Source organism: Heterodontus francisci, chromosome 13, assembly GCF_036365525.1.
Source record: "Heterodontus francisci isolate sHetFra1 chromosome 13, sHetFra1.hap1, whole genome shotgun sequence".
Lineage (NCBI taxonomy): Eukaryota > Metazoa > Chordata > Chondrichthyes > Heterodontiformes > Heterodontidae > Heterodontus > Heterodontus francisci.
The window spans coordinates 79,975,294-79,993,822 of NC_090383.1; the positions used below are offsets into that span (position 1 = coordinate 79,975,294).

Consider the following 18,529-nt stretch of genomic DNA (forward strand, 5'->3'; position numbering starts at 1 on the left):
TGAGAGGCAATCTCAATGAAACACACAAGATACTGAAGGGGCTGGATAGGGTAGATGCTAAGAGATTGCTTCTAAAATCTAAAACACAGGGGCACAGTCTCAGGATAAGGAGACGATCATTTAGGACTGAGATGAGGAGAAATTACTTCACTCAAAGGGTTGTGAAGCTTTGGAATTCTCTACTCGAGGGTGTGGATGCTCCTTCATTGAATACATTTAAGGCTGGGATAGACAGGTTTTAGGTCTTAGGGAATCAAGGATGTGGCGAGCGGGCAGGAAAGTGGAGTTGAAACCGAAGATCAGCCATGATCGTATTGAGTGGCACAGCAAGCTCAACAGGTCATTTGGTCTACTCCTGCTCCTATTTCTTGTGTTCAACCCCACAGTGGGACCCCTGCCGCCTCAGAAAATTCCTGGCCAATATTTCAGGTCGATGAACTTTAAAAGTTCGAAAGGTCATCAACCTGAAACTTTAACTCTGTTTGTCTTTCACAGATGCTGACAAACCTGCTGAGTATTTCCTGCTTTTTCTGTTTTTACCATCACCTCCAACTTCAAGTCAGTGACCATCCTGTCTTGGATAAATACCCAACTCTTCATTGTCATGGATCAAATTCTGTCTACTGCTATCATGGAAATATCAACAGCACAAAGACTGCTGCAATTCAGAGAGGAGGCTTAACAGTACTCAGTGAAGGCAGCCAAGTATGGACAGGAAATGTGGCTTTGCCAGCCTTGCCAACATCGCATGAACAAATGAGTAAAAAAAGTAACTGGAATTCAGATTCTTTTTTGCTGAATGTGAATAGCGAGATTCTTTTCTTGTAGAGTATGACTGGGGAGAAAATTGAACTTGGAAAAAGGCTTTGCGCAAAAGGATAGGTAAATAATGAAAATAGAAAACAACTAAAGTGATCAATTGAAAAAAGGTACAGTATAGAACCTCAGAAGGGGTTCATCAGGAGAAACAAAAACTTACATACAGACTTGACAATCACAACATAAATAATGGAGATGAGATATATTAAAGATGTTTGACAAAACTTTCAACTTCAGCAAGGCTGTAAAATGAGCAATATCGGATCACCTGCTCATTATACATCCCGCCCAATATTCCTTTTCATTGAAGCCATGGAAAGGAAAGTCAAGTGGCATATACAATGGGCAGCTGATCTGATCTCACCCATTTTTAAGACCCTGCCAAATTTGAAAGTTCCAGTGGTATACATCAGTTGTTCTCAAACTTCATTGTCCGTGGACCACTTAGCAGGGCAAAAAAACGAGGACCATCTACTAGTCCTACCCCACCTGCTTTCACTTGCCACCAAAAAAATCTCACCAGTATGGAAAGAATGGCGTTACTTTTGATGAGGCACCAATGAGGTGATGTCTGGTTCCAAGCTAGAGAGCTTCAGTCTCATGTCAGGCTCTACATTCAGTAGGCTCCTCTTTGTTGTCAACCCCATAAGTGTTGAAAATCTGATCTTTCAGTTATATGTTGCAACAGTAACATAAATCTGACTCAAACTACATCATTGTTGCTCCCACGTATGATGACTCGTGCTGTGCACACAGGAGCTGGTTTGGTTGTGTGGGATCATGCGAGTGGTGGGGATGAGGGTTCTAGCCAGTTCTCCTGTATGGCCTCAGATGCGGCGTTGCACATCAGTGACTTGTATTTTGGACCAGTGGTCCATGGACCACACTTTGAGAGCCACTGGTATAAATCATGAACTCCATCCAGAAACAGTATTTTTCAGTTCAATTTTTGTTTAAATGAATTTAGGTCTGCACATGATGCATGCCATTTACTAATCAAGTAGCCAGGTAGATGACCTATGCCAATGCCACCCATTATTAGAAAGTTCTTCACAAGGGAGTTCATTGATTTGAGGTGCTACATAAAAATCAGATTGGGATAAAATTTTATTTTTTGTTAAGTGGCATACTTGGCCTGGGGAACTGCCACAATGGTCAACCTGTAGATGAGATAAAAGGAACAGTTTTGCTCATGAGCCACTCTTGCAGCAGTCACCAGCTTTTATACACAGACTTGTGAAACAGTCTATTTGTAGTACAGTATTTGACTGAGGTGCATATTCTTCTGTGCTTTTCCAACCATTTTGATTAGAAAATGCTTAACAGGCACCCCAAAGGAAGAGATGGGAAAGGAAATTATGCCTCTGCTTATATCACCCCACTGGAAGCATGATTAAGATCAGGAGTTTATCATGTAAACAAAACATGGACATGAACCCACATAGTAGCACAAAGCTGAACAGCAGAGTGAGGGGTGAACAGACACACCACTAGAATGACAAACTGCATTAATCTTTAAGAAACTGTTGAGGGAACTGCTGTATTTGCAGATAATGGCATGATAATCTCAGTCATGACTGCTGCCACAGAAATAGTATTGTTCTAGCACACTGGCCTAGTAATTATTCCTTTTTAAATATATTACAGCACATTACTGAAATAACAGACAGGTCTTGAACTCCAGTTGACCTCTAGCATACTTATCAGTCAATGCACCATGTTCAAGTTGTATACCTGCCTTTAATAAACAAAAAATTATTACAAAATACAGCATGTATACTTACCAGTGGTGTTACGTTGGCAGTCACAAATTCCACCACCACCTTGGAAGTAGTCGTGAGGGAATGGATCTATGGAAGGGTCATAGTGGCAACTGGTGGCATGTTCATAGCACTGGCAAGGTTTACAGTTATAAGCATGAACCTGATCACCCTGATGGAAAGGCTTGTCATTGAAGAGTGGCTGGCAACGCTCACACTAAAAAAAATGTTCAAGAGATTAGAAAATAGATAGTACAAAACAGGCAGCATACAAATGCTTCTACATATTTCAAACAGTTATAAATTTTATTTTTTAAGCATTTGAGGATAAGAATTGCAGTAATCCTCATGTGACAAACATGCACTCTTAAAATAATAATCTGTCAGTGTATGAACATCAGAAAAAATACTTTCTGCACAGGAAATATCTAGTATCAGAAAATGTTTGATATTTTTAATAACAATGTGCACATTTTCACAAATTGCAGAGTTGAAAAGGTGACAAACACAAAATACATAGTTTTGTATACATGGGGGTAGACACTGACTTTGTGCAATAGTGTAGAATGGTGGGTGACAATGAGTCGGCAGCCCATTTCACATCACTCAATTTTTATTTCTATTGAAACCCCTTCAGGGCTTCGTACGTAGCAGAGCAGCTATCTCTAATACAGTGGAAAGATTTAAAATTGATATGGAAGTATTAGATAGGCTGTCTATACTTAAAGTTGATAAAGCACCAGGACTGGATGAGATGCATCCAAGGATAATGAGGGAAGTGAGTGAAAATTGCAGAGGCACTGGCCATAATTTTCTAGTCTTCCTTAGACTCGGGGGTGGTGCCAGAGGACTGCAGAATTGCAAACGTTACACCCTTGTTCAAAAAAGGGTGTAAAGATAAGCCCAGCAACTATAGGCCAGTTAGTTTAACTTTAGTGGGGAAACTTCTAGAAACAATAATTCGGGACAAAATTAATAGGCACGTGGACAAATGCAGGTTAATTACAGAAAGCCAGCATGGATTTGTTAAGGGAAAATCATGTTTAACTAACCTGCTGGAGTTTTTTGAAAGGGTAACCGAGAGGGATGATGAGGGCAATGCTGTTGATGTGCTGTATATGGACTTCCAACAGGCATTTGATACAGTGCCACACAACACACTTGTGAGCAAAGTTATACCTCATGGAATAAAAGAGACAGTAGCAACATGGATACAAAATTGGTCATGACAGGAAACAACGAGTAGTGGTTAACGGATGTTTTGTAGTGAATTCCCCAGGGGTCAGTGTTGGGACCATTGTTCTTCCTGATATATGTTAATAACTTAGACCTTGGTGTAAAGGGCACAATTTCAAAGTATGCAGATGATACAAAACTGAAGGTCCTGTGGGGATGATATACTAGGGCAGCTGGGTACCTTGTTGGTAACTTGCTTCTCTGGTGCTTTTTAACCACACACGCATCCACTAAGAGCTTTCCTGCTCATCTTCCTTATAGCGGAAAAAGCGGTTTTCTAATACCCACAGAAACTATAAAACAATATCCCAAATAAGCTAACTGCAAGGACAGAGTAAATACTATAACTTTAACTTCAAAGTCACTGTGCCTCTTTCCTCCCTTTAAATCCAGCCTCAAAGTGCATCAAATGCTAACATGAATTCAGCAGCACCTGTTTTGAGTGTGAACTGGAGACAACCTGTGATCATTGAAAAATCAGGTTGTAGATTACATTGATGTCATAAACCTGGCAAAATAATTTAATTCATATGACAGCATCTGTTTCTTGTGCCACCAATTCTTGCAAATCCATGTCCATTTTGGATCTCTGCAAATTTCTGATCTGCGGCATCTTTGCCACAGGCACTTCGGGGATACGAGTACCAAAAAAAATCAATCATACAAGGTCAGAAGTTCAGTCAGTGCAACTGTGGGAAAATGTGCAGGACTCTCCAGCAGATGGTAGCTTTCTGTGGGCAAAGTTATGAAAGAGTTTGCCTTAGTACAAAATTTGTCACCTGCATTTGTGCAATTCCCATCTTCTGAATTTTGGATGCAGAATCTGAAAGTACAGCTCCAAGAAATCCAAAGATAGAAAATTCAAGGAAAAAAAATGCAAAAACAAATAAAATTAAACTATGGCACAAAAACATAGTTGAAAGCACTAATCCAAAATTGCCTGATAGGGTAGGACAGGAATTTTCCAGATTTTTTTAACCTTTACTAGCCCTAGGTTTTCTGTGGGTTTTTTTGTCCCTCCCAGGAAATTACATGGCTGCAGAGTACGGGGATGTATTTAGTGTTATGACCAGGTGAGAAAAGGTGTCTAGGGGGTCTTTCTCAGCCTTCATCTGGTCTTATTGTAACAGGGTTTTAATTTTGAACACACCGTGTTTTGAGCTCCCTTTGGTGAATCTTTGTTCACCACTTTCCAATTAGAAAGGCAAAGAAATGAGCATAAACAGGCCTTCTTAGGTTTAAAGAAAAGTGAAATTTATTAAAACTTAAATTCAGTTAACACCTACGGATCCATGGCGTGCCCCACGCCTGTATGCATACGTGATACACATATGCAAATAGAGACAGAAAAGAGAAGAAAAAATAGAGGTTTGAGGCAATATCAGAAGAGTTTCTTGTCACTGTGCTTCGTGCTCCCTGTAGTTCTTTGACAGGTAGTTCTTGTTTGTAGGCAATTCTTGCATTTCATTGGGGCCCAATATTCTTCTTAAACCTTTTCACTGTAGGAGCCTTTTCTCTCTTGGGGTTCATGTGTCTTCGATGGTTTCCAAAGCTGGTGACAGCAAGATGAGAGCAGACAGGACAGAGGTCTTTTCAGTCCAGGAGCAAACAGCTTTCAGAGTTCAAATTCTCAGTGGCAAGTTAAAATTCAAAAAAACTCCAACTGCCAGTCATGTGACTAAACTGGTTTGACCACGTCTGTTCGTGTATTCGGCCATCTTAGTAGTTAACCTGGAATGCTAGCCTCTCCACCTTCAACATCTGGTAATCAGAAGTCCAATGTGGATTAAACAGGAGCAGGCTCCTTGGTCCTTTCTAACATTTTGTGCTAGTATGCAAAAAAAATCTTTCCAGCAAGGGGCATGGCAATTCCTTGTGCTAGGCCCTCCTTTCTTCCCAGCAACAATTTTAAATTTAATGTCCATGTGGCGAAATTAAGGTGCCACATTCTTGGCAGGTGGGGGCCTGCATGACACCTCCACATCCAGGGGAATGAAATGAGATTTGAAAAAAAAAAGGCACATTTAATTAAAAGGTTTGAGAGAAATACAAGATACAGCAGGAAAACCCATGCATTTCTCTCATTCAATTCCATTCATTCATAACTCTTAAAGCTGATTAAAATGGTCTTTTCTGGGTGCCAGGGCTGCTTTAATTTCCCCTTTTTGGCATCCCAGTAGCCATGTAGTTCTTTGGGGAAGCTTTTCTTCAGTTTGCCCATTGCCATGACTGCCTAGGGTTTTGTGACTGTGGAGGTCATTTTTTTTTCCAGGAGAGTTAGTAGTGGGTGGGTCTATCCTGAACTCTCTCTCAGGGCTTTGCTGAGTCATGCAAAGACTTTCACCCTCAGGGGATGGGTGGTTCCCTTTTCCTCTGACTGTGGGGGAGGATTCTTTATTAATCTCCCTTTGTTTTCTGCGACACGCCTGCCTGCAGGTATGTTGCAGACTTGACTGCACTCTTCTGTGGCACTTTGACTAGGTGAGGCATCACCCTCAGTTTCTATGCCCCCTAGAGGTCTGTCTCTGCAGGTTCCTGAAAATGCTGTTAGCAACTCTGGTGGGGTGCTTCTAGAGTCTGCATTTACATAGGAGGATGTGGGGTAACTTTTCAAATTTTTCGGGGATGGCTGACCAGACAGAAGGGATTTTCATTTGGGATTCCTCCCGGACTTCCTTTAACATACCCTCTTGGTCACTTCTTCCCCTTCTCTTTCTAAACTTTTGCCAGCTTTGTGCCTGCCTATCTCCTTTTTCCCTCGGCAGGAGTCCCTTACAGTTCACCAGCCCTCTGCTGGAGGGTCCTCCTAATACTGGTACAGGACTTAGGGGTACAGATTTTTCTGCAGGTTGGGGTTTCCCCTCAACCTGGCACATGTGGCAACTCCTGCAGTACTCCACCACAACTTTGTGGAGTTTTGGCCAGTTAAACTGCTGTCTTATGCAGGCTTTGGTCTTTTGTATACAGGCATTTATAGCCACTGTAGTCCCGTGGGCAATTTCTTAATATTTCTCCCCAGTACCTCTGTGGCACCACTAACTGCTGAACTACTGTCCACTCCTTGACACTAGGTCTGAGGAGAACCCCATTTCCTCATCAGTACCTCATTCTTTATATAGTAGCAGCCAATGACTCCATCTGCTTCACTTTCAGATTGGGCAGCCTGTGCCAACTCTTGCAATACTGGGTCAGCTTGCTGAGCCTCAGCTAGAGAAAATCCATTTAATTCATTCCCTAGGTCTCCTAACTTTCCAAAGAAAGTCTCAGACAGGCAGACCTCATGATCATTTGCCTGCAATGCCAATGCAGTCTCCTCTGGGGCAGCTGGTTTGATCATGGCCTGATCCACTACAAATTCAGGGAAACTGCAGGGAACCGTCTCCTGCCATGGCCCTGTCTCTGACCTCCTGCAGTCTTTCTTTCACTACTGGGGGGGGGGGGGGGGCTACCACCTTCACCCTGCCAGATTATCATCTAGGAGCAGATCAACCCCGTTCACAGGCAAACCAGGGGCAATCCCCATGGCCACCAGTCCCAAAACTAGGTCGCACTCCAGGTGCACCCTGTGTACAGGTACAGGCATACACTTCCCTCCAATACCATTCGCCACCATTCTGGTGTTCACTGCACTCTGGGGGAAAAGGTCAGGCCTTTTCCCAGTAAAAGAGATCTAGTCGCCCCTGTGTCCCTGAGAATCACTATGGGCTTGTTTGCCCCACACAAGGGGCATGGGGTTACTTTCCTTTAGACACAAAACCCTGATAACCTTCAGGAATCCTATTAACATTTCCTGCACTGGCTGCAGGAAGCTTCCTGGATTGCACTCTTACTGCAGTTAAAGCCACAGCTTGTTCTGCTGGGCTTTCCATCAGGGTCCTGTCTTCACTGAGCGGGTGTGCCCTGATTAACCCGAATGGTTTTCCCTTTAGTTTCCAGCAGTCAGCTTTTAAATGCCCGACTTTATTACAATGGAGGCACACAGGGCTCCAGATCTCTCTTGCTCACAGCACCTTCCTTTTTGGCTGGAGTTGGGCCCACTGTCTCCTGCTTTCCTTTCTCTCCCAGGACTGCCTGGGTGGAGATCACCTTCCCATCCTTCGTCCATTTCAGATTTGTGGGCGTGATTAGGAAAGGTTCTCGCCGAGGAAACCGATTTATAAATTAAAGCAAACTCATTGGCCAGAACGACCGCGTGCCGGGCTCCCTGAACCCTGCTCCTCTACACGGGTCTTTGAGTGGGAAAGAGTGTTTTTAATTCCTCAGGAGTCTCACATAGCTGAGCTGTATTTTTAGAGCTCTCAGCCACTGGTCAAAAGCCAGCTGCTTACTTCTTTCAAACTCAGATATGTTTGATTGGCTTGTTTTTTGAGGGTTCTAAACTTTTGGCGATAGGCTTCGGGTACAAATTCATATGCCCCGAGGATAGCATTTTTCATCAGTTCATAATTTGATGAACCCTCATGGGCTTTTCCAGTTAGCTTGCTTTGTACTAAAAGAGACCAGGTTCCAGCTGGCCATTTTAGCTGCCTTGCCAGTTTCTCAAAAGACAAAAAATGCTTCCATATCTTCCTCATTGAATTTTGGAATTAACTAAGCGAGTTTTAGCAATCTTGTACCCAGCCCTGAATTATGCTCCTCCGTATTGGCTATGCTTTCACTGGGGTTACTCTGTCGCCCCCTAGCTAACTCTGGCCACTTCAGCTCAGGATTCTTTCTGGAATATTCTTTCTCGCCTCTATCTTTCTTTCTCCAGTCTTTGTTTCTTCACGCTCCTTCTGGAAGGCCCTCTCTCTATCTCTTTCCTCTCATTCAAGTTTCCTCTGTTCCAAATTGTATCTTTGCTAACAATACCCTGTTGGATTCTGCTTCTACAGATTCAAGGGAAACATGGTTGGCCACTAGCCTTAGGAGTTCAGACTTCCCAGCCTTGCCACGTACAGTGGTCCCACACTGCTCAGCCAATTTCCTCAACTCCTCCACAGACAGTGCTTTTAACTTATCCCAAGTTACTTCACCCTGGCTTGGTGAGCTACTTGCTTCAGTTGCAGACATGTTAGTATTCAAGCACATACAACCACAAGAAAACCTGTATTGATAACGTGCTCTTTTTTGGATTGGGAACAATTTGTCATCCCACTTCCAATTTCTCACGTTTGTCTGTGGGTAACACACTGGACGCTAGCACCCAAATTTCTGTTTATGACCAGGTGAGAAAGGTGTCTAGAGGTCTCAGCCTTCACCTGGTCTTATTGTAACAGGGTTTTAATTTTAAACAGTGTTTTGAGCTCCCCCTTTGGTTCACCACTTTCCAATTATAAGGCAAAGAAATTAACATAAACAGGCCTTCCTAGGTTTAAAGAAAAAATTATTAAGACAAATTCTAATTCAGTTAATGCCTACAGATACATGCCATATGTGATACACACATGCAAAGTAGAGACAGAAAAGAGCAGAAGAAAAATAAAGGAGAGGTTTGAGGCAATATCAGAAGAGTTTCTTGTTACTGTGCTTTGAGCTCACTGTAGTTCTTTTGTAGGCAGTTCTTGCTTGTAGGGAATTTTTGTTTTTCGTTGGGGCCTAGTATTCTTCTTAAACCTTGTTCACTGAAAGAGACTTCTCTCTTGGGGTTCATGTGTCTTCAATGGTTTCCGAAGCTGGTGAAAGCAAGATGACAGCAGACAGGAGAGATGTCTTTTCAGTCCAGGAGCAAACAGCTTTGAGTTCAAATTCAAAAAACTCCAACAGCCAGTTAGTCATGTGACTAAACTGGTCTGACCACGTCAGTTTGTGTATTCGGCCATCTTAGCAGTTAACCTGGAATGCTAGCTTCTCCAACTTCAGCATCTGGTAATCAAAAGTCCATTGTGGATTAAACCGGAGGAGGCAGTGGCCCCTTTGTCCTTTCCAACACTGTCTGCTAATATGCAAAGACAATCTTTCCGGCGAGGGGCCTGGCAATTCCTTGCGCTAGGTCCTCTTTTCTTCCCAGCAAGAATTTTAAATTTAATGTCCATATGGCGAAATTAAGGTGCCTCATTCTTGACAGGTGGGGGCCTGCATGGCATTAGCCATGATGCTCTGGCCCATGAGTGTGGGCTACAGTTGTTGGGTCAGCTGGTCTTTTCGTTCTTGTCAATTTTATAAGAGGTGAAAATGCAGCTACAAATACCCAACTTACCTTCATGATCTGCCAAAATCTAGAATGCCTTCTCAGCATCACCCATTTTAAATGGACTCAGTGAACACAGCACATTTCTGGTGGGAAACTCATGCATTGAAATGATTTAAGTTAATTTAAAGAATGTTGGAGCTCTGAATAAGGCACATTTCATGCAAGGGAACTTCCCCTGGTCAGCAAATCTTGCTTTGAGACATCAGGTGAGAAACAAGGCTAAGATTTTGTTAATCCCCACTCATCTGAGCCAGGTCAGCTCCACCATCAATACAGAGTGAAAATCAGCCCTTTCCTTAAGCCAACAAGTAACATCTCTCCACTCTGAGTGAAGATTAACTGGAGTGACAAAGACGTTTGTAAACTTATTGCTTCTGCATGTTGTCTAGGCAACCATGTCAGGATGTAACAATATGAAGGTGCTACTAACACAGCCTATTTGAGTGATATCCATGTAAAATGGCAGGAGTGCTGAAGTATTTGTAGTTAACCAAGTTGATAAAAAAAAAAACTTAACATTCATGTTTAAAAACAAATGTTGTACAGTGAATTGGACTGGCTGTACATTATGTTTTAACTACCTTAAAGTAAGTATGTAGAGCATACAGCACAGAAACAGGGCATTTGGCCCAACCAGTGCATGCCAGCATTTATGCTCCACTCAAGCCTCCTCCCATCCTTCGTTATCTAAATCCATCAGCATAACCTTCTAAAAAACAAACATACGAATTAGGAGCAGTAGGTCACTCAGCCCCTTGAGCCTGCTCCACCATTCAACAAGATCATGGCTGATCTGATTGTAACCTCAACTCCACATTCCCACCTATCCCCAATAACCTTTCAACCCCTTGCTCATCAAGAATCTATCTACCTCTACCTTAAAAATATTCAAAGACTCTGCTTCCACCACCTTTTGAGAAAGGGAGTTCCAAAGACTCACGACCCAGCGAGTTCCAGGTCATTATCAGCCACTATGTAAAAAGTGCTTCCTCAAATTCCCCCTACATCTTTTGCATAAAACGTTCAGTGTCCCCCAGTACTATAGAGTGGGAGGGGGGTTGGGGGGGGGGGGTGGAGGAGGAGGGTGGAAGGAGAGATCAGGACACGCACACATGCACTAGCTACATCAAGTATTCTGGCAGGGATTGACTACATATGCAAGCAAAAACAGTGCCAGGTTTGTCACTAAATCAGTTTTCAATATAGTGACGAGAAAGTAAGTCAATAAATTAATCTTCTCATCTAAAGCTTCTTCACAAAAATGTGCATTTGTTGTTGTTTTTATTAGTAGGATAAATTTTTGGTGCCTTTATCTTTTGAAGTTTGCTCATCGGCCCCTCGGGCTGAGTAAAAATCGTAATGTGGCCCTCCACCCGAAAAGGTTGGACAACCCTGGGCTAGGTACATTCTAACAAACGCAAAAGGTAGGGGAACCAAAAACAGGGTTCCTTGGATGACGAGGGAGATGGAAATTATGATGAAACAAAAAAGAGGCTGTGTGATGCATGTCAGGTGAACTCATCGAGTGTGCACCAGGCCATATACAATAAGTTGAGAGGGAAGGTGAAGAGGAAAATAAGACTGGCAAAGACAGAACATGAGAATACAATGGAGTCAACATAAAAGGGAACCCAAAGATCTTCTACCGGCATGTAAATAATAAGCAAGTAGTAAGAGGTGGAGTGGGGCCTATTAGGGACAAAGAGGGTAATATATGCTTAGAGGTGCAGTGCAAGGCTAATATACTTACAAGTACTTTGTATCGGTGTTCACGAAGGAAATGGAATCTGACAAAATATCAGTGAAGCGGTAAGATTTGAGGCAATGGATCGGATAACAATTGAGAGGGGGAAGGTACTAAAAAGGCTGGTTACGCTTAGAGTAGATAAGTGACCTGGTCCAGATGGCTTACATCCCAGGTTGCTAAAGGAAGTGGGGATGGAGATAGCGGAAGAGCTTGCCATAATCTTCCAATCATCCCTGTATATGGGAGAGGTGCCAGAGGATTGGAGAGTGGCAAATGTGACACCCTTATTCCAGAAAGTGTGTAAGGACAGTCCTAGCAACTACAGGCCAGTTAGTTTAACATCAGTGGTGGGTAAGGTTTTAGAAACAATAATCAGGGAAAATATCAGATACTTAGAAAGGTTTAAGTTAATTAAGGATAGCCAGCATGGATTTGTAAAAGGCAGATCATGATTGACTAATGTAATTTTTTGACGAAGTAACAGAGAAGGTTGATGAAGGGAATGCAGTGGATATTGTTTATATAGATTTTAAGAAAGCATTTGATAAAGTACCACATAAAAGGCTGATTAACAAAATTAAGGCACATGGAATTGGAGGGTCAGTGTCCAGTTGGATAAAAATATTGGCTTAAGGACAGAAAATAGTGAGTCATAGTAAATGGTTGTTTTTCAGACTGGAGGATAGTAGACAGTGGTGTTCCACTAGGAGCAGTGTTAGGACCATTGCTTGTTTTGCTATATGTAAATTACTTGGATCATGGAATATAGAGTAAAATCTCAAAATTTGCCGATGACGCCAAACGTGGAGGGGTAGCAAACAGTGAGGCTGATATGAACTGCTGGCAACAGGATATGGATAGGCTAGCAGAATGGGCAGACAAATGGAAGATGCAATTTAATATAGACAAGTGTGAGGTGATACATTTTGGCAGAAAGAATGGGGGAGGCAATATATACTGAATGGCACATTTCTAAAGAGTGTGCAGGAACAGAGGGGCCTGGGGTGCATGTGCATTGATCTTTTAAGGTAGCAGGGCATATTGAGAGAGTGGTTAGTAAAGCATATGGGATTTTGGGCTTAATAAATAGAGGCATTGAATACAAAAGCAAGGATGTTGTGCTGAACCTGTAGAAAGCTCTGGTTAGGCCAATTCTAGTCACTACACTTCAGGAAGAATGTGAGGGTCCTTGCAAGGGTCCAGAGAAGATTTGCCAGAATGGTTCCAGGGATGGAGGACTTTAGTTACAAGGGTAGGTTGGAAAAGCTGGTGTTGTTCTCCTTAGAACAAAGGAGACTGAGGGGACATTTGATAGAAGTGTAGAAGATTATAACAGGCTTCACTAAGTTAGACAAGGAAAAACTGTTCCCATTAACTAATGGTACAAGCACTAGGGGGACACAGATCGAAAGTTTTGGGCAAAAGATTTAGGGGGAAATATGAGGAAGCACTTTCTTATCCAGCAGGTGGTAATGACATGGATCTTGTTACTCACAAGGGTGGTGGACACGGAGATAATAATTGACTTCAAGAGGATGTTGGAGGGCCACAAGGGGGAAATAGACTTGCAGGGCTATGGGGATCGAGCAGGGGAATAGACTGACTGGAAAGCTCCGTGGAGAGCCGGCATGGACTCAAATGGCCTCCTTCTGTGCTGTAAATGACGATGACACTCAGAGGAAAAATTTCTCATCTGTTAAATGGACGACCCCTTATTTTTAAACAGTGACCTGTAGTTCTAGATTCTCTCACAAGAGGAAACATCCTTTTCACTCCACCCTATCAAGACCCCTCAGAATCTTACATGTTTCAGTCAAGTCGCCTCTTACTAGTCTAAACTCCAGCAGATACAAGCCTAGCCTATCCAACCTTTCCTCTAACCCTTTCTCCCTTATGCTTATCTAGCATCCCCTTTAATGCATTTATATTATTCGCCTCAACTACTCCCACTGGCAGCGAGTTCCACATTCTCACCGCTTTATGGGTAAAGAAGTTTCTTTCTGAATTCCCCATTTGATTTCTTGGTGACTATCATACTGATAGCCTCTAGTTTAGCTCTTCCCCACAAGTGAAAACACTTTGTGTCTAACAAAATCTTTCATGATTTTAGGTCATCCATTAGCCTTTTCTTTTCAAGAAAAAAAAAGAGACCCAGCTTGTTCATCCTTTCATGGTAGGTATAACTTTGGATTTCTGTTATTGTCCTGGTAAATCTTTTTTGCACCTTCTCCAGTGTTGCTATATCCTTTTCATAATATGGCAACCAGAACTGTACACAGTACTCCAAATGTGGTCTGATTCAGTACAAGTTTAGCACAACTTCTTTACTTTTCAATTCTGTCCCTCTAGATATAGATCCTAGTGCTTGGTTTGCTATTTTAATGGACTTATTAACCTGCGTCCCTACGCTTAGTGATATGTGTATCTGTACTCCCAGATCTCTTTGCTCTTCTACCCCAATTTGATTCTTATTTTTCAAATATGTGACCTTATTTTTTTTTACAATAAAATCTAATACCTCACTTGTGTTGAAATTCATTTGCCAATTATATATCCATTCTGCAAGTTTATTAATGTCTTGTGATATTGATTATCCCCCCAATTTGATGTCATCCGCAAAGTTAAAGATAAGAACGTAGGAAATAGAAGCAGGAGTAGGTCGTTTGACCTGTCCAGCCTGCTCCACCATTCAAACAGATCTTGCTGATCATCTACTTCTACACCATTTTTCGCCCACTATTCCGATATCTCTTGATGTCATTAGTATTCAGAAATCTATTTATTCTGTCTTGAACATGCTCAATGATTGAGCTTCCACAGCCCTCTGGGGTAGCGAATTCCATAGATACACCACCCTCTGAGTAAAGAAATTCCTCCTCATCTCAGTCTTAAATGGCCTGCCCCTTATTCTGAGACTGTGTCCCCTGGTCCTAGACTCACCAGCCAGAGGAAATATCCTATCCACATCTACCCTGTCATGCCCTGTAAGAATTTTGTAAGTTTCAATGAGATCACCTCTCATTCTTTGAAACTCTAGAAAATACAGGCCCAGTTTCAGCAATCATTCCTCGTTAAGACAATGAGATTGTGTTTTTGATTTCTAAGTCTAAATCGTTAATATAAATTTTGAAGAACAGTGGCCCCAGCCAATGCTCCTTCTAATTTCCCTTTACTGTGCAGGACCCATTTGTTGCGCAGCCACGCATCCACACAACTTAAAGGAAATGCCGCTTGTGCACAGCCTGTTTGTCTCTTGCGTGGCACATTCGAGATTGCTGTGCGGCCTTGTGAAATTCTACTTTCTATCTTTTGCCACTCTGAATAGCTATCCTTTACCCCAATCTCTGCTTTTTGTCTTGCATGCTTGTACAATTGCAAAAGGTTAATTTTCTGACTTTGCATGTTGACACAGTATCAGCCAAAAAATGTTTGCCCATATCACATCCAAATTCCAGTATGCATGACCTATGGGTAAAGCTTCTTGATGGCACTGCAAAATTTTAAAATTACCCCTTATGTCATCTTAAACAATCAAGTGTGATGGTTTTCTAGTCTGCAAAGAGCTTTCAGATAAAAATAAGATGTAATATTTATCAAATTAACCCATTTTTAATTTGTGGAAAATATAATTTGGTTCACTTTTAAAAATAGACTTCAAGCTATTTAAATTCATACTAGGTTTTGCATCAGTTCAATTTAACAACTGTAAAAAAAAATTCAGCTAGCAGCACTAAAGTCAGTGATCAGTTATTTATGCATATGCTGGATTTGAGGCCTGGTGCTGGTTTATACAAAATGTAAAAACGAATTGCTCTTTCTTGCTTGTGAATTTCAGCATGGCAGCAGCACAAAGCACACTGTGATTGGCTAGAGATCGGCACGTTGTGCGGTTTGGCACAATCAGAACAGTGATTGGCTGACACTGTGGAAGTTCATGCTGAGATTTATTGGTGTTCTGTAGTATCATGCTGTGACTGGCAAGCTGTCAACTTGCATTATTATTAATGGTTCTATGATTATCCATTGCATTCTGATGCTCAATACTTTTCCTGATTGGCCTTTTTTGCCAAAATTACTCTCCATTTCCAGCATTCCAAATTGATTTTAACACTGTGCATTGAGGGAAAAGGGGAGAAAAGAGACCGAACGTAAACTAAATCTATGCATATTCCAAAATATTGTCCCTGAATATGTGAATAAGAGATCCAAGGTTGGAAATTACTGTGGTCACGTGTTGTAATGCCTGCACTTCCTGGACATTAAATAGTCATTAATTTAACAAGTCGTGATAGCAAACATTAACTCTCACTTTGGGACTGTCCCAAAATTGCTGCTAAAAGGAAGTGGGTGATGTAAATTGTAATGCACCAATCAGATACCATGCCACTCAAAGTGACTAATGCAGGGATTATTGCTTGCTGATGCAGTAGCATTCCATTCTGCAAATTTTCTATTCGGGATATTCATTATCTTGATAACTTCTATTTGTAATATCTATTTCAACAATGACTGCAGACTGCAGTAGATTTTATGCTAAGTGGTCAGTTGCAGAAAAAGACTGAAAACTGATGCAACATGCACAATATTGAGAAAATCAATTAGGTCAGGATGCCTTTTCACTACACTTTGTGGAAGAAAGGCAACCCATGGTATAAGGCACACAGTTGTCTCCTGCCAGTACCAACCTCAGCAGAAGAATTACGTAGGACTGTTGGAAGAGCAGTGTCTTAGGAGACTCAGACGAAGATAGGATTTTGAGGCTTTGCCACCTTCCCATCAGGAATTGCAAATCAGATCTAGCATGCGCACAACACTGTCAGTAGTCATAAAAGTCATCAAGGCCTTCAACTTTTATAGATACATTCGAAACAGCACAGAAGACATCTACTGAATCAATTTATTGTGCACAACTACATCATGGAAGCTATGTATTTTGTATGGCCCACAATTTCATTTTCTTTCCTATTGACCAATTGATCAAACAGGTCAAAGCAGCACAAATCTACTGGTGTGCTGACTTTCTCAGTGGAGGAAGTCATCAATTTCACGCATGCAGCCATTTGAAATCCTGCCACTCTCCTAAAACTGAAAGGGCTTTTATTTCATAAATGTCTGACTACTGTGTGAACAGCAGCACAGAATGATGCGGGTATATGTCTGTTGTTTCCCCCACAGTTACCATGTTGTCTTCATACTGGGGCAGGCAGTCCTCTGTGCCCTGTTATTTGAAAGGTAAAATGAGTAGAAGTTTGTCTGCGGAGAGACAGAGCTATCTTTTTGCAGTTCTGGTTTATGATACCTATGTGCCAATCACACTAAAAACAGAGCAGAGCTAGAATGATGTCTATGCTGAGCAAGAATATTGATAGAACATGCTGTTAGCATTATCAAACCATGTTTCACATCTAACTGGAGATCCTTACTTCTCCAAAGCAGAAAATAACTTTTGAGTGTCACATACAGGATGCCTTCCAATTATATCTAGCATCACAACAATAAGAGCCCATCAGTCCTCACAGGACTCTGATCTTAGACAATCACCCTCTCACTTTCCCCTCCTGCCCTGTTCCTCACGCACTATCTCTTGCCATTCTAAGGTCTAGTTCACCTCTAGCCTTCCAAATTACACATCATACAATTACCAAGTGCTCTTTTTATTGTGACAAATATGCATGCCTTGAATGTTGTCAGCATGATTTGTGACACTGCTTTTCCCTTGGGCAGATTACTTGTCACGGATAACTCCTAACCTCCTACTTCTTTTTGATTTCATAATGGAAGGAATAGGCATTCCGGCTGGCTGCAAAGCATCACGGCAAGCCTGCTGGGATTCTGGTGACATGATACCTCCATGGGAGGTGGATATAAAGGGCCATGCCTGTGAAGCAGGCATTTCAGCAATTGCATGCTTAGCATATCCTATATGCTTCACAAAATTTAGTTGTTGTGTTATGCAGGGGTGTGTAATAGGAGAACCAACAGCCTGATACTTGGACATGACACATGTGCCTCTGCTGTGGAACACCTCTTCAATCTGTGCACTTATCTTTTCAAGGGTAAAATAGAGAGAATCTTTTATAAAAATTTTTTAGAGGGTTGAGAGGTGATCCAATCTAGGTGTTTAAAATGATAAAGCGATTCAACAGGGTCAGCCACCCGATTACCGCTTGAGGGTGTGGGGAGAATCCACCCTGTTGTCTTTAATTAATCAAAGTGACTCCTGACAACGCAGAGCAAATCACTGACGTCATCAATGCATGCACACATTTGCCAGCCTGTCAGTATAAATACTCGCATGCATGATGTCACCACACAATGACGTCCTCACCCCTCAATAACCGTCTCCATTCACGAGTTTCCATTCACCTGAACAGTACCCTGCTTCAATAGCCACTTCACCCTGCTCGATCCCCGCAACGCTGCTGCCTTCCGTTAGCCACTCGCTTCCCCCCCCACCGCTTCCCCCCCCCCGCTTCTCCCCCCCACCCCCGTCAGCTACTCGCTCCCACCCAACTGGCCGCTCTCCCCCCTCGGCTACTCGCTCCAAGCCTCCCCGCTTCCCCCCTCAGCCATTTGCTCCCACCCTCGGCGCTTTCTCCCACCCCACCTCCCCACTGGCCGATTGCCACTTCAGCCACTCGTTCCAGCTTTGCCACCACCTCCCCCACCCCCCTCTCCCTTCCTTCAGCCGCTAGCTCCAGGCTGCGCCGCTTCCCTCCTCTCGGGCACTCGCTCCTACGTCACCCTCAATGTTATTTACAAGGCCTCCACCCTACTGTTTCTAATGCCATTTTA

The 18,529-nt window shown here is 42.4% G+C and overlaps 1 protein-coding gene across 1 annotated transcript in view; it reads right to left on the reverse strand.

Annotated features, from left to right (window-relative positions):
* The window catches only part of ush2a (Usher syndrome 2A (autosomal recessive, mild)), a 1,262,450-nt gene that overhangs the window by 1,055,622 nt on the left and 188,299 nt on the right, over nt 1–18,529 (reverse strand). Inside the window, exon 10 of the mRNA XM_068045693.1 lies at nt 2,604–2,796. Coding sequence (XP_067901794.1) covers nt 2,604–2,796 — 193 coding nt within the window. The remainder of the gene's footprint in view (nt 1–2,603; nt 2,797–18,529) is intronic.